General features: G+C 37.0%; 1 protein-coding gene across 1 annotated transcript in view; it reads left to right on the top strand.

Moving 5' to 3' along the window:
- Positions 1–1986: 1986 nt before the first annotated feature.
- Positions 1987–21909, top strand: part of LOC117984348 (uncharacterized) — a 45835-nt gene continuing 25912 nt past the window's right edge. Inside the window, exon 1 of the mRNA XM_034970971.2 lies at positions 1987–2406. Coding sequence (XP_034826862.1) covers positions 1996–2406 — 411 coding nt within the window. The 5' untranslated portion in view covers positions 1987–1995. The remainder of the gene's footprint in view (positions 2407–21909) is intronic.

Below are 21909 nucleotides of genomic sequence, written 5' to 3'. Positions count from 1 at the left end.
AACATTATCTTTACAGATGGCGCGAGATGGCATTGCATCATTTACCAAAATAACAATATTTATTACGCTGCAGCTAATCGATGCTTATACATTTTGATTTTTTTTTTTTTTTTTTTTTAATATTACAATAAAACTTAAAGCTAGCCTTATCTAATTACTATATATTTTTGTTTTTTTAATGTTATTTCTTTAATCCATTTTGACATAATTTTATGTATTTGAAAGTGTGTCAGTTTAGTCTGTATATCTGTTTGTATGTTATCTTTTCACGGCTCATGCGTTTATTTACCTATTTTTATGTAATTTGGCATAGAGATAGCTTGCCCTCCGAGAGCTTGCATCGTGGAAAATCAAAGAGTTGCCACAGGATATTTTAAAACGTAAAAGCACGCCAACAAGGGAAGACGAGTATAAATTATTTAAAAAATAAAAATACTATAGCCTATAGCTAACGCAGTTTTTTGACATGGGGGTTGAATTTGAAATTAGCATCCTAATTGTTACCTACATTATGGTTACATAATATTATTATTTATTATCAACCAAATAGGTACATTCCCGGTGTATGTACAGCTGAATAGTTTTGAAGTAAGTAGAGTCAAGTAGTAACTAGTACTAATAACTATACAGTTAATAAATATAAATAGATAAATGATCAGTACATCGATCCCGAACCGAAATCCAGACGAGGTATGAATGGGCGCGAGACGGGTTCTTATTTATATCTGCTTATAACTACAGATCGGAAGTCAGAATAGGGTAAACGACACCGATACAGACCTTGCGCATGAAATAAATAATCTAACTGACATATCACTGTACCTACAGTTCCTATCACTGAGTGTAAAACTTGCAATTTCACCTGTAGGTTTCTATATAATTTCCTGTAAGATTTTCCATATGAGCAAAGTCCGGCGAGTTAGCTAGTTTTAGTATAAAAAATCGGCCAAGTGCTCTACCTATTACGGTTCACGAGACACAGCCCGGATGGATGAACGGATGGACAGACGGACAGCGGAGTCGGAGAAGGAGTCTTAGTATAGCGTCCTTCGGGTACGGAACTCGGAAAAACTAAGAAAATTATTGACTCACATATAGCACTCAAACTATACGGTCTTAAACCTTAGAAGTTTTATGTAAGTTTTCTCTAAAATGTTACCTACCACATTTTCAAGAATATCACCCGAGAAAAGTAGGAGCGCTCCGACTTTTCTGTTTTTTGTTTTTACGATATTAACTAAACTAAAAGAAAAAACTAAACTGTAAAACTTTTTTTCATTTATGACAATTTTTGTAGGAATAAATAATGAAATAAATCATTATGTTTATACAACAGCTGTTGAACATACCTATACATTTAAGGTGGTAAAACCAACAAAAGTAAATTACTCAGTGATTAATCGAGTTACTTTTTTGGGTTCCGTACCTCAAAACGAAAAACGGAATCCTTATAGGATCACTTTGTTGTCTCTCTGTCTGTCAAGAAACTTACAGGGTACTTCCCGTTGATCTAGAATCATGAAATTTGGCAGGAAGATGGGTCTTATAGCTGGCATTAGGGGAAAAATCTGAAAATCGTGAATTTGTGGTTACATCACACAAAAAAAAAAATTGTGGTCATAAACTAATAATTAGTATTTTCAATTTTCAAAGTAAGATAACTATATCAAGTGGGGTATCATATGAAAGGGCTTCACCTGTGCATTATAAAACTGATTTTTATTTATTTTTACGTATCATAGTTTTTTAATTATCGTGCAAAATGTCGTAAAATACGACTGAATTACGGAAACCTCATTGCGCGAGCCTGACTCGCACTTGGCCGGTTTTTTATACATGAACTTTATATTATATACTAAAATGAATAATGATAACATAAATACATTATGGCTTATACCGCTAGTAAAACAATTACATTTTACCTCATTAATAAAACTTATCATTCAACCTCAGTGACCTGCAACAGACGCATTCACCCTGCCAGCCGCGCACCACATGGCATGGCCGCAAGCCGGCCAGTCTTCGTTCCACCGCGGCGGCACGATGCTGCGTCCCTTTCTTCTCGTCATATTCCTCACGCAAATCCACACCGTATACGTGACCGACCCTACATTCGCTGACAGACTGGACAGACTCTACGAAAAAGTCGAAAAATTCTCAATCGGAACACCAAAAAAATCCAATAGTAAATTGTATGCTAAACTCGATCGACTAAACAGTTTAACTCTCGATCGGAATCGGGATCTAAGTGATGACGATGAGGAGTTGCTATCGGCGATGCAAATATGGGGTTCGATGAGTGATGAACAGCTGCGGGGCTTAGTTCAGGAGATACAGCAAATGAAGGATGAAGATAAGAGTGAACGGCTCACTGATGGGGATTATGATGGTGACTGGCCTGATGATGTAAGTACAGTGTTCTTATTTTATGTAATTTACTTAATTTTGCTTTGGAGGAAATAACGATAACTCAATTGACTTAAATTTAATCCTAGTAATCGGAATTTAAGCGGTTATGATGATAATCAGCGATGTAAATATGGAATTCGATGAGTGATGAACAATCTAGCTAGAGGCTTAGTTTAGGAGATGCAGAGAATGAAAGATGATGATCAAAGTGAACGGCTCATTGATGGTAATTAGCCTGATGATGTAAGTACTAGAAATGTACTTCCTAAGTTCTTACTATATTTGTTTAACAGCTTTGGTGGCACCAGATCTGAGTTTATGCAGAAAAATTAAGTCTTCCTTAATTCTTATTGGAATTAAAGGGAATTACATATACCTACCTAGCTGATAAAAAGTATTCAGCACCAGAAAGTTCGTCTGATAACGTAGATTTACAAAAAAGAAGCAAAAAAGTTTGTTTTTAACAGTATACATGCCGGTACCTATTAGGTATATTATAAGGCCCACAAACTCCAAATAAAAAACTGTAGGTAGGTAAGTACCTATATCACTGAAAACACCGGCCAAGTGCGAGTCTGACTCGCGCACTGCGGGATCCGTACTACAGTCTGTATTTTTTCGACATTTTGCATGATAACTATTATGCGTAAAATAAGGTTTTACAATCTACAGGAAAAGCCCTTTCATATGATATTCCACTTGGTATAGAAAGTTGAATATACCAATTATTATTTGTTTATCAACACATTTTAATTTTTTTTAATAATGTAACTACAAATTCACAGTTTTCGGATCTATTCCTTTACTTGTGCTATAAGACCTACCTACCTGCTAATATCATGATTCTAGGTCAACGGGAAGTATGGGTTTTCTTGACAGACACGACGGACGGACAGACAGACGACGAAGTGATACTATAAGGGTTCTTTTTGAGGTACGGAACCCTAAGAATGAGTTAATTAAAATGAAAAAGTAGGTAGGTACCTACCTAAGCAGAAAAAATGTTTAAAAATAATGTTTAGCTAAAAGGGAAAGGAAGGGGAAAATGAAGGGGAAAGCAGCGAAAAGGGGAATGATTTCATTATTAAAGGATAGGAAAAGCATTCCGAACCAGTGGTAGATGCTGTTGACGATTCGAAAATACTTGTAAAAGTTTAATTGTATAAAAAATATTTTTATTTATTTATAAAGATGTAAATTTTGAAGAGGTAAAGGTGGTTAGCCCACTTATTAGGTACATATAATACAGCTTTACTTCCTATATTTGCCTACTACTTAGGCACCATTACCCAGCCCTTAACTAGCAGTTGGCACTAGGCAGGAAGTAGCTTAGATATCCAATTATACTCAATCTGAAGTAACAATATTTAAAAGAAAACAAGATAGGTACTTATCTATAGTTAACCATATTATTACGTAAAAAAACAGTATCTATTTGGCAAAAAAAACTCTAAAATGACTTTTTGATATCTACTATAACATGAAAGTAAATCAATAGGTACCATCTTTAAACATTTCTGTTTTCAAGGGATTTTAAAAGTTGACCGAAAATTCTTCGGAAATTATACCGTTATCGTAAAGTTTTACAAAATGCAGACCCGTCACTTTTTTACGATCATGACGATATTTTGAAATGGTTTACCTATTAAACTGTTTCAAAAAAAATATATTTGAAAAATCTACTAGAACGTAATCGTGGGTCCTTACCCTATCGCCAAACTCGAATATTTTTTGAAAAACCTACGAATTTGGCGCAACCTTTATTACCTGTTTTCTCCACCATGATCCAAACTTCATAGTCACGTTGATCGTTCTTCCATGTGTTGGGGACAATACGCACATAAACTTTCAGCTTTTTTTATAATAACGAAGGTCTGGCACGCGCTGGCTCTCTCTCAATAAACCTAATAGAAACTCTCCTTATCTCCAACTTCGAGAAGTTGACATTTATGCATTGACCTTTCCACTATATGAATCATTTTCTCGAAATGCATTAGTTGGCAGAATAGGTAACTGTTTACATACTGTTATATTTATTAGTTAGCATTGAGTTCGATCTATATTTAAATGTTACTGCTTAAGAGTCAATTCAGACGGACCGCACCTAAATTAGATCGGACCAGTTCATTCAACCACTTCATTCTGATCTAATATACCTTATTAGACCAATACCTCGCACTAAATTTCCGATCCAATTTTTTTTTTTTTAGGTTAAGGGTCACTTACTGGCCATAAAATCACAAAATACTGACAGATCCAGGTGGAGCTTCGATCGCAATCTTGAAGGAGAGTTTTTGGCCGATATCTCGGAAACTATTCGCTTTAGGGCAAAAGTTATTCAAACTATTATTGTAGAAAATAAAATTTCGTATCTTTTATTTCCTGTAAACTTCTTTGTAAAACTTACCCTTTACGATTTATCGCCAATTTAATGAACCGGTTTTTATTGATTAATCCGATATTTTAAAAGTTATCGGCCAAAATAGAAAAACTGGTTCATTAAATCGGCTATAAATCGTAAACGGTAAGTTTTACATAAAAGTTGAAATAGGGGCTTGAAATTTGTGTAGTCCACGCGGACGAAGTCGCGAGCATAAGCTAGTTATCGTTAAAATAACACATCATTTGCGATTAATCTCGAATATTGTATAGTATCACTATAAAGTAAACATTGCCATAGGTTCAATTGACACTGGTAATGTAAATGTTACAGTTCAAGGATACAGTGGCGTAATGAGCGCATAGTTCATGCAATTAACACTACCTTTAAGGGCTCCCATACGTACTTAAATTAAAAGAAACCGGCCAAGTGCGAGTCAGACTCGTGCACCCAGGGTTCGGGACTACAGTCGTATTTTTTCGTCATTTTTAGGGTTCCGTACCTCAAAAGGAAAAACGGAACGATAAGATCACTTTGTTGTCTGTCTGTCTGTCTGCCTGTCTGTCTGTCTGTCTGTCTGTCTGTCTGTCTGTTTGTCCGTCTGTCTGTCAAGAAACCTACAGGGTACTTCCCGTTGACCTAGAATCATGAAATTTGGCAGGTAGGTAGATCTTATAGCTGACATTTGGGGAAAAATCTGAAAACCGTGAATTTTTTTTTTTTTTTTTTTTTATTCAGATACAAGTTAGCCCTTGACTGCAATCTCACCTGGTGGTAAGTGATGATGCAGTCTAAGATGATAGCGGGCTAACCTGGAAGGGGCATGGCAGTTTTTATTAAACCCATACCCCTTTGGTTTCTACACGGCATCGTACCGGAACGCTAAATCGCTTGGCGGCACGGCTTTGCCGGTAGGGTGGTAACTAGCCACGGCCGAAGCCTCCCACCAGAAGAGGTAGGTAGGTAATTTAGGGTTAGATCACACAAAAAAAATTAAATTGTGGTCTTGAACTAATAATTAGTATCAAATGGGGTATCATATGAAAGGTCTTCACCTGTACATTCTAAAACAGATTTTTATTTATTTTTATGCATCATAGTTTTTGAATTATCGTGCAAAATGTCGAAAAAATACGACTGTAGTACGGAACCCTCATTGCGCGAGCCTGACTCGCACTTGGCCGGTTTTTTATGATAAATCAAAAATTATTAGGTATACAAAAAATTAAAGTGATCCTATTGAAATACGGAACTCTAATACAATTTAGACCTTCATTATACTTACTCGTTTATTTACATAAAACAAACCGGGCAAGTGCGAGTCAAGCTCGCGCAACGAGGGTTCCGTACTACAGTCGTACTTTTTCGACATTTTGCACGATAATTCAAAAACTATGATGCATAAAAATAAATAAAAATCTGTTTTAGAATGCACAAGTGAATAACTTTCATATGATACCCCGTTTGATATAGTTATCTTACTTATAAATTGAAAATATTAATTATTAATTCATTACCACAATTTTTTTGTTTGTGGGATATAGCTACAAATTCACGGTTTTCAGATTTTCCCCCGCACGTCTGCTATAAGACCTACCTACCTGCCAAATTTCAAGATTCTAGGTCAATGGGAAGTACCCCCCTGTAGGTTTCTTGACAGACCGGCAGACAGACAGACAACAAAGTGATCGTGAGATTGAAAGGTTTTTCCTTTTGAGGTACAGAACCCTAAAAAGGTTTAACTAATACATTATTGATTTCACTGGTAGGTAGGCAGGTAAGTAAATTGGCACATTATGGAGAAATCATTAAAAACTCATAAAGAACCCTCAAGCTATATGGAATCCTATTTAAATTACCAGATATTTATTACCAGGCTTAGGGCCGGTTGTTTCAAACCATTGGTCTTCGTAAGATACGTTCGTTAAAATTTAACAGACGTAGACGAACTTTAACATCTGTTAATTTAAGTGCGTTGCTTCATTGTACAAAAACTGTTCGTCATTGTTATTTTGGTTGCAAAACTAACCCTAAAAATTAACTTACTTCTCCGTATCCTTTTTTTATTTCATTTTAAGTATATTAAATTATATACATAGTTATTAATATTGCTACTTCGCATTTTAAACACTTTTTCTTTCTTACAAATTCTCTTTCATCTTCAAAAAAACTACCATTAAAAGCTTTGAATTAAATTGATTCCGTTATAATTTGTAAATAAAATATTCCGTTTGTAAGAAGTATGAAGTTACGAACTGATTTGACGATCACCAATGGCGCCAGCACTGGTTAACGTAAACGTAACTTTTTAACGAACGTTAGCGCTAATAGATGCTGAATCAACGCTTTTTCTTTACTTACGTTCGTTAGCGCCATATTTAAAGGTTACGTGTCCGTCAAAGTTTGTTGAAACAACCGGCCCTTAGAATAACAACTCGATTACCAGACTACCTATGAGATATGATTATATCATTTAAAGCTCATAAGACATAATATAAATAATTATGTTATTGCAAGGTACTTACACGTTTCCTCACGATGTCTTTAATTTCTTATAAAAAAACCGGCCAAGTGCGAGTCAGGCTCGTGCAATGAGGGTTCCGTACTACAGTCGTATTTTTTCGACATTTTGCACGATAATTAAAAAACTATGATGCATAAAAATAAATAAAAATCTGTTTTAGAATGTACAGGTGAAGACCTTTCATATGATACCCCACTTGATAAAGTCACTTACTTCGAAAGTTGAAAATACTAATTATTAGTTCAAGACCACAATTTTTTTTTGTGTGATCTAACCCTAAATTCACGGTTTTCAGATTTTCCCCCAAATGTCTGCTATAAGATCTACCTACCTGCCAAATTTCATGATTCTAGGTCAACGGGAAGTACCCTGTAGGTTTCTTGACAGACAGACGGACAGACAGACAGATAGACAGACAGACAGACAGACAACTAAGTGATCCTATAAGGGTTCCGTTTTTCCTTTTGAGGTACGGAACCCTAAAAAAATTATTAAAAAAACTGACTTCCAAAACCACTACAAAGTAAAAATAACTTTTGTTTTTACACGTGTACGGTGTATGTTGTACTCGGGCGAGCTTCATCGCTTTGATTTCTAGTTTCTTTTATTATGCTCGCCCGACTTCATAAGGTACACGTGTAGAAACAAAAATTATTTTTTACAAGTAGTGGTTTTGGAAGTCGATTTTTTTTAAGCTTTTTAGTGTAAGTAGTCATTGCTTGGTCCCTAAAATATCAATTTACCAGCCAAACTTTCCAAATCCGCACGGCTTAGGATTTCAGTACCTTGCAGTATCAGGATTGAAGAGTTGGGACTTGGAATTCAATAACAAAGTCTATGCTCGGCATTCACAATATTATTTCACCAGGAACATCTCCTGGCCTACTTAGTAGTAGGCCAAAACCTTCAAAGCCCTTTGTACTTGTATATGACATGAAAAAATGTGACACTAACAGACTCTCATAATCATCGTCATCAGCCGATAGACGTCCACGGCTGGTCTCTAGTATTGGCTTCTATACGCCATGGTCTTTCGCTGCCAGCCGCCAGCGGCTCCCTGCAACTCGTTAGATGTTGTCTGTCTGTCGGGGCCTGTGAGGTCGCCATTCTAGCACCTTGGGGACCCCAACGTCTATCAGTTTTTTGAACTATGTGGCCCGTCTATTGCCACTTCAGCTTCGCAACCCGTTGAGCTATGTCGGTTACTCTGGTTCTACTACGGAACTCCTAATTTCTGATTTGATCACGTAGAGAAACTCTAAGCAGCATAGCTCTCTCCATCGCCCGCTGAGTGAATCTGAGCTTTCGAGGCCCGTAGTTAGCGACCATGTCTGGGATCTATATCATCACTGGCAATTGAGCCTCAATAGCTCAACAGGTAAAGGAGTGGACTGAAAACCGAAAGGTCGACGGTTCAAACCCCGCCCGTTGCACTATTGTCGTACCTACTCCTAGCACAAGCTTTAAGCTTAGTTGGAGGGGAAAGGGGAATATTAGTCATTTAACATGGCAAATATTCTTTAAAAAAAAAATACGCACTGTTCGAAGACTTGGGTCTTCAAGCAATTGGAAATCTTGGAATTAAACACTGTCTAACGTAAATTACTGTTCTGTAGTGCCCGTCTATCGTTCCCTCATTTATTTCAAACGCGTCGCTAATCTATTTTAAGTGTCTTGCATCGCGACTGTCTGCACTCTGCAGTCATTCACATTTTATTACGCACACTGCATACTTATTTTGTTTCTAACTAAAGACTAAAGAGATTTAGTTGATAGAGCGGCAATTGTGAAGTAATTATCTATTTTTAAATTTGCGGCTATTTAACATGCTATACTTTCGAGCACAGAAGTCTCACGTCGATTCATCAACCCATGGCCACGCAGGCCGCAAGTCGGCTTACTGCTGATGATGATGGATCTCTTCTCAGGGTTTGATATGAGTCTAAAACATAACGTCAACTTAGGCAGTTTTCGTATAGTATCTGTCACTAATAAATCAGGGTCTTGGACTCATTTCTGCTATTCGATAGTACAAACCTACCGTAAATTGAGCCAATAACAAGAAAAAACAATGCGGCTCATTATTGTCCAACAGAGCAAGGCAATGAAAAAAAAATTAAGCCATGTCAGCTATCAAAAGTCTCCGACCATCATGTCGGAGGAAAAAAATAGAGGACACACATATTAAAAAAAAAAGTCAAAACCATAGATTGTACACTTCCTGATTCTCAATTTAAAGAATTAAAAAATAATTCCTTTACAGTAATGGTAATAAATTAAATTAATCTACGTAAACTTAAAATTGCATAAAACATTGGTGCTACATTTAAGATAGCAAAGTAGCCAAATGATCCTGTTTTTCTTGCTAGATGTCACTTTGCCCCATCTATGACTTCAGTGTTTGTATATCATTGTTTCTAACTAAACAACTATCCACAGTAAATTGACAGACGGCATAGAAATGAGTTATTTACCAAGTTATTTTCAAAGAAATCGCATTCATTTTACGTAACACAACAAGTCTATGGCTATTTTACAATTTAACTAGTGTTTATTGTTCAGTGTTGCAAGAACTTTGTGGCTAAAAGGCCACTTTGTATTTTGTCACTTTCGATTCTTCTTGTGGTACTTAAAGTCATTAAGTTAAACTTAGCAAGAGTTTGAAAGTCTATTTTACCATTATTGACTTAGCTACGTAATACGTAGGCTCTGAAACATAATAATATTATGTTCGCTAACTATGGGTCTAACAAGAAAGTTCGAATTCACTCAGCGAGCGATATAGAGAGCAATACACGGAGGTTCTCTGTGTGATCCCAAGTCGCAAGGTTCTCCTTTGTTTAGGGTTCCGTACCTCAAAAGGAAAAACGGAACCCTTATAGGATCACTTTGTTGTCTGTCTATCTGTCGGTCTGTCAAGAAACCTACAGGGTACTTCCCTTTGACCTAAAATAATGAAATTTGGCAGGTAGGTAGGTCTTATAGCAGACATTCGCGGAAAAATCTCAAAACCGCGAATTTGTGGTTACATCATCATCATCATCATCATCAACCAATAGACGTCCACTGCTGGACATAGGTCTCTTGTAGGGACTTCCAAACGCCACGGTCTTGCGCCGCCTGGATCCAGCGGCTCCTTGCGACTCGTCTGATGTCGTCCGTCCACCTAGTGGGGGTCTTCCAACACTGCGTCACAGCTATGTCGGTTACTCTAGTTCTCCTACGGATCTCCTCATTTGATCACGCAGAGAAACTCCAAGCGTAGCTCTCTCCATCGCCCGCTGAGTGACTCTGAGCTTTCTTATGAGGCCCATAGTTAGCGACCATGTCTCGGATCCATATGACATCACTGGCAACACGCACTGTTCGAAGACTTTGGTCTTCAAGTACTGAGGAATTTTGGACAAGGAGACATCTCGAACGCTGCCCAACCGAGTTGGATTCGGCGGCTTTGTTGCTCTTGGTCCTAAAATATTTCTAGCATTGAACCATCGTCTCTAATTACTGACACTCTATATTTTTGAAATCATTCCTTGGTTTCTATTTCATCGTCATCATCATCAGCCTGTGGACGTCCACTGTTGGACATAGGTCTTCCCTAAAGAGCACCACCACCTTCCCGCCAGCCTTTTTATATCGTCGGTCCAACGTGCTGGAGGGTGTCCCTTGGTTTCTATTGAATTTAACTTTAACCATTTTTTTTAATTGAATTTAATTTAACTATTGAAAGCACGTCTTCCATCTATTTAAAGATAGCCATCTTGCAATCGTTAGTGAAGCGACAATGTATTTCCATTCACTTGTTACCACGCACACTGCATTGCGATTGTTTCTAATTAAACAATACCTATTTAGTAATGAATCGGTGTTGAATAAACATTATAAAATAATGATCAATGATGAATCAAGGCTGGGTGTTAAGGTTAAAGTATTATGTGGCGTTACAATACAATAGAAGGTGAAAGGTTACCGAAAAATCATGGCAATTCTATCCTAAGAACCTTCATTGAAGCGCCCTTCTGACTGAGTAAAAAATCTGACAAAGGAACGTTTGCTTTCTCATTCACACTAAAAAGAGAGCACAGATAAAGTTACTAATGTGATAAACAGAGACGCAGCTAACCTATTTTTTGTCTCTTATCGTGTAACCGTTTTTTTTTTCAAGGAATACAACTTTAATTGCAAAACAAACTTTGAGAATTCGTGGCGTCATTGTATTTCTCATTAGTTATTTAGTTGTTTTCACATAAATAAAGTTTAATACAAATATTGTTGATCGGTTAATACAAGTATTGACTACTAAAATATAATGGTAATTGTCGTGTTATTCATCGTTACGTCGCGCTATCGCTATCTCAGACGCGGTTACACAGTAGGTAGGTACTTTAGTCTAGCTTTTTTACTCAGTCTACGTTGAAGCGACACTCGTTGGCAGGTAGAGCCTAAAATAGTGCTGTTTCTACAATTTTTGCAAAATAAATTTGATTTGATTTGATTTCTTCCCGATCTTCGCTGTCTAGACAGTATAGAATTACCTAACCTAAATGTATAAAAGGAAAAGGTGACTAAGGCTGCCTGTCCACTGGTGCGGAGCGGAGCGGAGATGTGTATTGTTGACCAATCAGAGTTTTGTCACATGACGGAATGAAATTATCACGTTATTTATCCAGAGTTTTGTCACATGACGGAATGAAATTATCACGTTATTTATCGACAATCTGATTGGTTTGCTTAACACATCTCCGCTCCGCTCCGCACCAGTGGACAGGCAGCCTGACTGACTGACTGATCTATCAACGCACAGCTCAAACTACTGGGACGGATCCGGCTGAAATTTGGCATGCAGATACTTATTATGACGTAGGCATCCGCTAAGAAAGGATTTCTGAAAATTCAACCCCTAAGGGGTGAAAGAGGGGTTTGAAATTTGTGTAGTACTATAAGAATGACGCCCTGTTTAAGATTACTCATTCCAACCTAAAGGTTCTGAATTGGTTATTCTTAATATTAATCATATTTAATTGCATGGTACAACTGAATTAATCTGAGTTAGGATAAAATTCCTAACAAACGTGTCACAGGCTGTTAGGCCTCTAGTGTAGTGTAGCCGGTTGTCACGTTTCAGAATACATTAGTATTTACTATTACAAATTGTAAGCCTGTATAAGGTACCTACTAGACAACTAGACTCTCAGGTATTCTATAGAACTTGTAAGCCTCTTATTTTAATCGTGATAACGATTGTTATCTTTGAGAGAATTAGGTACCTACTACCTACTTAATTGTTAATTGAAATCAAATTACTAGTTACTCAGTATCGATATTTTAATCCATATTTACCTATTTAATATCTAAATATAATATAAAACAAAAAGGTGACTGACTGACTGATTGATCTATCGCCGCACATGTCAAACTACTGGACGAGTCGGGGTGAAATTCGGCATGTAGATAGGCTATTATGACGTAAAGAAAGGATTTTTGAAAATTCAATCCCAAAGGGGTTGGTTTACGGGATTTTAAAAACCTAAATCCACGCGAATGATTTTGCGACCATCAGCTAGTTATATTGTATAATAAAAACCGGTCAAGGGTGAGTGGAACTCGCACATGAAGGGTTCCGTATAGGGTTGCCAGGTCGCCAAACCTAATAGCCGGACAGACCAGCCAGTTTGGCCGGACACCCTACATTATTGAGGATTTTTAACCGACTTCAAAAAAAGGAGGAATGCCTGTTTTAAACCGAACTGTATGTTCGCTTACTCAACAATTGGCTATATTATATATCGTCAGTTCATTGGTCCGCTGGCGGCCAGGCCGTCTGCGACGCGTTTAATTTTAACCAAACGATCAAACGATTGATTTACAACTCTCGATCAACGAGACTGCGCTCGTGGAACGGATTTAACACGAGTTGTTTGGATATCGATTGATTTTATTGTGAAAAACCAGCCAAGTGCGAGTCAGGCTCGCGCAATGAGGGTTCCGTACCACAGTCGTATTTTTTCGACATTTTGCACGATAATTCAAAAACTATGATGCATAAAAATAAATAAAAATCTGTTTTAGAATGTACAAGTGAAGACCTTTCATATGATACCCACTTGATATAGTCACTCACCTCGAAAGTTGAAAATACTAATTATTAGTTCATGACCACGATTTAATTTTTTTTGTGTGATCTAACCCTAAATGCACGGTTTTCAGATTTTTCCCCAAATGTCAGCTATAAGATCTACCTACCTGCCAAATTTCATGATTCTAGGTCAAATGGGAAGTACCCTGTAGGTTTCTTGACAGACCGACAGACAGACAGACAACAAAGGTTCCGTTTTTCCTTTTGAGGTACTCTAAAAATTACATGACATTTAATTCTTCTTTGATTTCCGAGAATCAGAAACTACTCACTACTATTTTTACTTCGTAGTAAAAATAAATTGGCGCTAGTGTCGAATTATTTATTACTAGCTGATGCCCGCGAACTCTTTGATTTCCCGGGATAAAAAGTAGCCTATGTCACTCTCCAGGTCTTTAACTATACCCATGCAAAAAATCACGTCGATCCGTTGCTCCGTTGCGACGTGATTGAAGGACAAACCATTAAACCAACAAACAAACACACTTTCGCATATTTTATAATAAGGGTACAGTACCCGTAGTACAAGATTTTACGTCTCACCAAACGAAACAAAATTCGAGAGTCGAAATACTTCCGCGTTACAGTAAAATGGACCTAAACAGCCTTGAATTGAAGTCAAATATTCAATGCCACTGATTTTAATTTCGCAATGTTTCCGCTTGGAGCGCTGGCTGTAGAAGTGTAGACAAACTTGAGCTTTAAAGCAAGGCATTTAAGATCCAGTTTACTGTAACGCGGAAGTATTTCGACTCTCGAATTTGGGTTGGTTTGGTGAGACGTAAAATCTTGTACTACGGGTACAGATGACAGTAAGTCGTATTAAGTATGTACCTAGATATTAAGTGCTTGTAAAATCTATAATATTTATACCTAATATTTTAGTTAACCTTACAAGTTCAAGTGATTGCGCTATTCATAAAGAAAGCGGTATTTCCATTTTGATAAGATCGCTTACTTTATTGCAACTTAAAAGAGTAGGTAGGTACTAGGTAGGTATAGATATAAGTAAGTAGGTACATTCTAAATAATATCTGTCCCGGCTTTACTCACGTGTTTAGTCGACGTTAGCCCGACTAGTTTCGAACCCATACGGGGTCCTTTTTCAAGGGAGTCCGTTCGCGCACGCGCCGCGGTTTTGACTGCGGGTTCCGGGACAGATATTATTTAGAATGGAAATCACTCACGGTAGTTTAAACGCTAAAGGAGGTACATATTTTTATTTTATGACAACAAATCTTGTCTGCGATCACATCAGAGGTCTTCGCACATTACACAGACTCGATTTGACAGTTCATCATTTAGAGTGCTTTCAATTACATGTCGAAAATTGTATCCCAAGAAACAAAACAACGCTCACATTACCTTGCGTCACTGTGATTCGAGTCGTAGTCGAGTCGGCGTCGAGTCCGTATAATGTGCGAAGATCTTAAAAAGTTAGTAGGATGTAGTAGGTACCCAACCACTTATTACATGTCTAATAATAATAAATACCTAATTGATACGCAATGTTTTGATAAAATCAATTGAAATCTTGCAATCTCATCACTTCACCAAATGAAATCTAATAGATACCTACAAGTTGCATAATTAAACAAATTACATCATCAACGACCTCCCATATGCAGTGGTATAATCCTAAGTATAAATGAGAGACCCCGTGCTCTACAATTCCCGGTCTATCTGAAAATGTGCCTAGTTTGCCAAATTGCGTTCAGTATAGTTTCGGCGTGATGCGCGCACAGACAGATAGACAAATTAAAAAAATGTTTCGGGGTACTGTTATCTATATCGATAGTAAATGCTTTTTAGGGTTCCATACCTCAAAAGGAAAAAGGAACCCTTATAGGATCACAATTTGTTGTCTGTCTGTCTGTCTGTCTGTCTGTCAAGAAACCTACAGGGTACTTCCCGTCGACCTAGAACCATAAAATTTGGCAGATAGGTCTTATAGCAGTCATACCCAAGGGGAAAAATATGAAACCGTCAATTTGTGGTTACACTATTTAAAAAATGAAAATGTGTTCATGAACAAATAATATTTTCAACTTTCAACGTAAGATAACTATATATCAAGTGGGATGTCATATGAAAGAGCTTTCCCTGTACGTTCTAAAACAGATTATGGATATGACGTGTCGTCTGTACTCAGTTACGGAATTATTGTCTGGGGAAACTCAGTAGATGCAGATAGAATTTTTAAAGTCCAAAAAAAATGCATTCGTGCTATATATAACGCTCACTGTCTGGATAGCTGTAAGCCCATGTTCAAAGAACTTAAGATATTACCCCTACCTCGTATCTACATTAAGGAAGTCTGTATCTTCGTCAAAAAGAATCCCGAATACTTTAAAACTCATGGCCAGGTTCTACAAAGAGTAACAAGGCATAAAGATAGACTGCTTGTACCCAGAATCAAACTAACTTTATATAGACAAAATGCATTTTGTATGGCGATTCAAATATTCAATAATCTACCAACGGCCATGAAAGAAATGACACTTCCTAAATTTAAACGGAAGCTACACGAGTGGTTATTATATCATTGTTTTTACTCGGTTAATGACTTCTTAAACTTCAAAGAATGATAATTTGGCGGATAAAGTGTTTGTTGTTAACAATTACTAATCTAAGTACTATAACTAATAATAATTTTAATGACAGCATGTTGACATACTTTTTTCCACTTTTGATGTCTGTTTATATAATATTTTATTATTTTAATAATTGACATTTTGTAATCGCAATATTTTATTTTGTTTCGTACTCAATATTCTCCTTTAAATAGTAATTATTGATGACTTATTTAAATTAGGTATATAATTATTGACATTATTGTACTTAATAACATTGCACGCCATACTTGGAAATACACTGTTTCCAAAAAAATATTGTAACACCACTTCACGTGTATTTTTTTGCAATAAAAAATTATGAATTATGAATTATTTATTTTTATGCATCATAGTTTTTGATTTATCGTGCAATATGTCGAAAAAATACGACTGTAGAGTGTAGTACGGAACCCTCGGCGCGCGAGTTTGACTCGCACTTGTCCGCTTTTTTCTATTATGTCTATAGAATGTCAAAGACCTGGAGAGTGACATAGGCTACTTTTATTTCGGAAAACCAAAGAGTTTCCACGGGATTGTTAAAAACCTAAATCCACGCGGACGTCAGCTAGTTAATTAATATGTATGACCAATAGTTTGAAAAGCCACGCAAGAGCTAGTTTCATAAATAAACAATAGAGTCATATTATATTCCAGCATACCCTGTCAATGCTGAGAGTTATAGCCTGCAGGGGTATCCCGAGTCACGATTTGAGGCTGATTGAATTGTAAATGTGGAGACTTGGACAGACGCAGCCTCCGAACAACGGGACTGTGGAACCTTACTTACTTTTCCCAGTTTTGTAAATTCGAAAATATTGTAAAACAACTTCAAAATTAAGAGAAGGTTCCTAATTCGATGATATTTTTTGCCAAGACGTCCACAGCTGGATAAATGTCTCATACACTCTCTCATAGACTTAATATTCATCTTCATCATCATGATCAACCCATCATCGACTCACTACAGAACACTCAGAGTGAGAAGGGTTTTGGCCATAGTCTACCACGCTAATGCGCGTGACCGCCATTTTACCGACGCGCGACGTCAGCACTAGACTGAAGTTTCGAGCTGATGGTATATTTTTATTTAAATATAGGTGAAATGACGTCATTTCGATGTTAATGAAACATGGTTCCAGCGCAGTAGCAATTTGCGAGACTTATAGTTAGATTTGCTTTTGACATTCTCTCTCGGGCTATGATAAATTAAATCACAAATACATCTTTTTCCTTTATACCTACTTAACTAAGGACTTGATCTCTTTTAAGTGTATTTTTCAATAAAGTTACGGACTCTGACTTATTAATATTATTAAAAAAAAAAAAAAAAGTTTCGCTTCCACTTGGGTTAAATAATCGTTTTAGTGAGGCGGCAGATGTATAAGGAGATTAAGGAAACGCTAAAGCCCCAGTCTAAATATCCGTTGTATTCATAACAGGCTCGGAGTGATTATGCGTGCGCACGCGCATCGCCCGCGCATTAGTGCGCGTGAGCTTACCGAAAGACATTATCACATCAAAGACACGGTAACGCGAGCATTGTGGTTTGAATATCACTTAGTATACTACCTTTTAACTTGGACTACTGCTGATAATAAACGTACCTACCTTGACGACTAAAATCGGAACAAAAAGTCAGACAGACACACTTCGCATTTATAATATTAGTAGGGATGAGAGCCAAACTACGTAGGTACGTACCTAATTCAGTACCCGTAGTACAAGATTTTACGTTTCACCAAACCAAACCAAATTCGAGAGTCGAAATACTTCCGCGTTACAGTAAACTGGATCTTAAACGCCTTGTTTTAAAGCTCAAGTTTGTCTACACTTCTACAGCCAGCGCTCCAAGCGGAAACATTGCGAAATTAAAATCAGTGGCATTGAATATTTGACTTCAATTCAAGGCTGTTTAGGTCCATTTTACTGTAACGCGGAAGTATTTCGACTCTCGAATTTGGTTTCGTTTGGTGAGACGTAAAATCTTGTACTACGGGTACAGAGCGCGCCACGAATAAACCCTTCGTACTTAATATTTAAATTAAGGTTTTTATTTTTAAATTACATGTAAGTTATACGTACTAACATAGTTTTAAGTCTTTAAATATTACTACTATTTACTAACACCATATGGACCACGGTCTGAAATAAAGTTTTTTTTTTTTTTAAACTTCTAAAGCATGTGATATGACGTCCGCCTTCCAATCGGAGGTCGGGGGTTCGATCTCGGGCACGTACCTCTAACTTTTCGGAGTTATGTGCGTTTTAATTAATTAAATATCACTTGCTTTCGGTGAAGGAAAACATCGTGAGGAAACCTGCATGCCTGAGAGTTCTCCATGATGTTTTCAAACGTGTGTGAAGTCTACCAATCCGCACATGGCCAGCGTGGTAGACTACGGCCAAAACCCTTCTCAGTCTGAGAGGCGACCCGTGCTCTGTGGTGAGCCGGTGATGGGTTGATCATGATGATGATGACTTAACTACTTACAATGAATTACAGTAACTAACTGACCCTATTGTCAAAATAATTTATGGTCCGACCGCCTACCGTACCGTAAGACAATGTGGAGTGCGGCCGAGTGAGCTCTATGAATTTAAATTAAGTGAATCTTACACCTGAATAATAATTAACAATAAGTATAGTCTTTTCCTAGATTCTTTTCCTAGTCTTTTCTTTTACAAAGATGATAGATGGACCAAAACTGTAACAAATTGGTATCCTTTGAATTGGAAGCGAAGACCCGGAAGACCATTAAAAAGATGGGAAGACGACCTCGCGAAAGTTGCGGGGAAGATTTGGAGTACGCTGGCCAGAGATAGGTGTACATGGAGTAAAATGGAGGAGGCTTTTACCGCCACTGGCGGCCCTTACATAGAACTTGAGTAAAAAAAAAAAAAAATGTACAATATAAAACTTTTATTGTAGATATTAGATTATTAAAATTGTTTAGTGTAAATATTAAGTAAGTTGGGAAGAATAAAAATAAGAGGAAGTTTAAACTACAGGTAAAAATGTAAAATTAATTAGTAAGGGATAAAAAATAAAGCTTTTTTATTATTTATTTATTATATTATAGTCTTTTCCTAGGGAGCACGTAGTCGGTAGAACGAAGAGATCCTATAAGGGTTCTTTTTTTCTGGAGACAGAACCCTATAAATTAATTAGTTTTTAATATAAAGATATAAAAGGAAAAGATGACAGACTGACTGAATGACTGACTGACTGACTGATGTATCAACGCACAGCTCAAACTACTGGACGGATCGGGCTGAAATTTGGCATGCAGATAGCTATTATGACGTAGGCATCCGCTAATAAAAAAGGATTTTTGAAACTTCAACCCCTAAGGGGGTGAAATAGGGGTTTGAAATTTGTGTAGTTCACGCGGACGATGTCGCGAGCATAAGCTAGTACAATATAATTTACTTTACCAACAAAATACATAAATAATAAATACTGCCAGTCAATTATATAAAGAGCAAGTCTTAACGTCTACAATAATTTTGAATACGGTTAACTATTGACATTTTAGTGGTTTAGACTGTTTGACATAATGTCTGAATAGGTAATGCAAATTAAATTAGAGCTTAGATACCTAGTGCACCTGGTAGCCTGTAAAGGTATTCGCACATTATACAGTCAATGTCGACTCAACTCCGACTCGACTCACAAGTCACAGCAAACTGTTTTCATAAAATTTTGATCGGTATGTTTTGTTATACCTAATCGAGTAAAGTGTCATTAATCATCATGATTAACCTATTTCCGGCCTACTACTTCGCACGGGTCTCTGACTTAAGCTATAGTCTGCTACGCTGGCTTCACACACCTTTGAGAACATTCAGTAGAACTGTCAGGCTTGCAGGTTTCCTCACAATATTTAATTTCAAATACGGTTAACTATTGACATTTTAGTGGTTTTTGGTGGTGGTTTAATTAGAATTTAGATAGTGCACCTGGTAGCCTGTAAAGGTATTCGCACATTATATAGTCAATGGCGCCGATTCTGTTATCTTTCTCTAAACTAAATTTACAGTATCTGCATCTTTTTCTTTTTAATATTGCTGAAACGGGACGGTCGGAACATGAATTTTACATTTGAAGATTCTAAATTTTAGTGCACGCTACAAATTCAAACAATAGGCTCGCTACTGGCAGCTAAAGTCACGCGGTTTGACGGCTTTAAATTAAATTTAAAACTGTCAAACTTTGTCTGTCCTTTTCATATTACATTAGTAAGGAGAGGATACCAATGTCGACTCAACTCGGACTTGACTCATAAGTCACAATAAACCACTCTTCTTTCGTTCTCCCTGAGTTTATTTTCCACACTTAGACGTAGCCATCCGTTGTACGTGATAAACCACTCAGATCTCAGAGCTTTATATCGTGTTCCTTGCGATGGAATTTCAAACATTGAAGTGTACAATGTAGGTACTTAAGTTAAGTAAGTATGTCAAAATCAAACTCAAATCATTTATTCAAATTGGGTGCTATTGTACACCTTCTGATTGTCAATTGTTGAATTGGCAATAAGTAGGTACAATGATGTAGTGGTGATAACTGAAAACTAAAGCTTTGTCTTTCAATACTAAAATACCTACAATATTGAAAACTAGCTGATGCCCGAGACTGCGTCTGCGTGAGGGTTTCTAGAAATCCCGTGGAAACTCTTTGATTTCCCGGGATAAAATGTAATATATTATGTCACTTCCTATATCATTCCTGCATCCATGATCCTTGACGAGTCGGCTTCGAGTCTGTATAATGTGCGAACACCTTTAGTCGTCGATACAGTTAAAATACTAAGCTATATAATTTAGACTTAATTCTATGATTATTGTGTTAGTACCTTTGCAGTTAAGTAAACCTAAGCTAATACTTACGTAATTTTAAGCTACTTGTTCGTCTACTTACTTGTTTTGAACCTACCTACATGATTAGTTCAACGAGTTAGGGAGCGAAATCTAAATCTAAATATATAAAAGGAAAAGGTGACTGACTGACTGACTGATCTATCAACGCACAGTTCAAACTACTGGACGGATCGGGCAGAAATTTGGCAAGCAGATAGCTATTATGACGTAGGCATCCGCTAAGAAAGGTTTTTGAAAATTCTACCCCTAAGGGGTAGAAACAGGGGTTTGAAATTTGTGTAGTCCACGCGGACCAAGTCGCGAGCATAAGCTAATCTATCTATGTATCACTAGGATTCGTTTCTCAAAAGGCAAAAGGAAGGATCACTTCGTTGTCTGTCTGTCTGTCTGTCTGTCTGTGTGTCTGTCAAGACTCAAGAAACTTATAGGGTACTTACCTACATACTTCCCGTTGACCTAGAATCATGAAATTTGGCAAACAGACAGACACTTTCGAATTTATAATATTAATAGTCATCATGATCAACCTATCGCCGGCCCACTACTGAGCACAATCTCTAAGAACGAAAAGGGTTAAGGTAGTCTTCCACGCTGGCCCAGTGTGGATTGACAGAGAATATTAATAGGTATATAGAAATATGGATTGACATACTACAGTCCAGTTACAGTATTATAAACCTAACATTTGACCTTAACTTGTATTCTGTAACTGATAAGAGAGTGCACGTTATCATTGCCTAACTACAAAACATCGGAATTCCCTAAGAATTTCATAATTAGTAATTACTGTTTTCGTAAAATCTTATTTTGATCAGTATGTTTTGTTAGGTAACCTAGTCGGGTAAAGGGTCATATTTTATCATTTTTTAAAAATAGAGATAGCGAGCAAACGAGCAGGCGGGTCACCTAATGTTAAGTGATTACCGCCGCCCATGAACATTTGCAGCACCAGAAGAACTGCCGA

The sequence above is a fragment of the Maniola hyperantus genome, chromosome 8, assembly GCF_902806685.2.
Source record: "Maniola hyperantus chromosome 8, iAphHyp1.2, whole genome shotgun sequence".
Classification (NCBI taxonomy): Eukaryota; Metazoa; Arthropoda; class Insecta; order Lepidoptera; family Nymphalidae; genus Maniola; species Maniola hyperantus.
The sequence above is the reverse complement of the archived record's forward strand: the minus strand, read 5'-3'. Positions and strand labels throughout refer to the sequence as shown.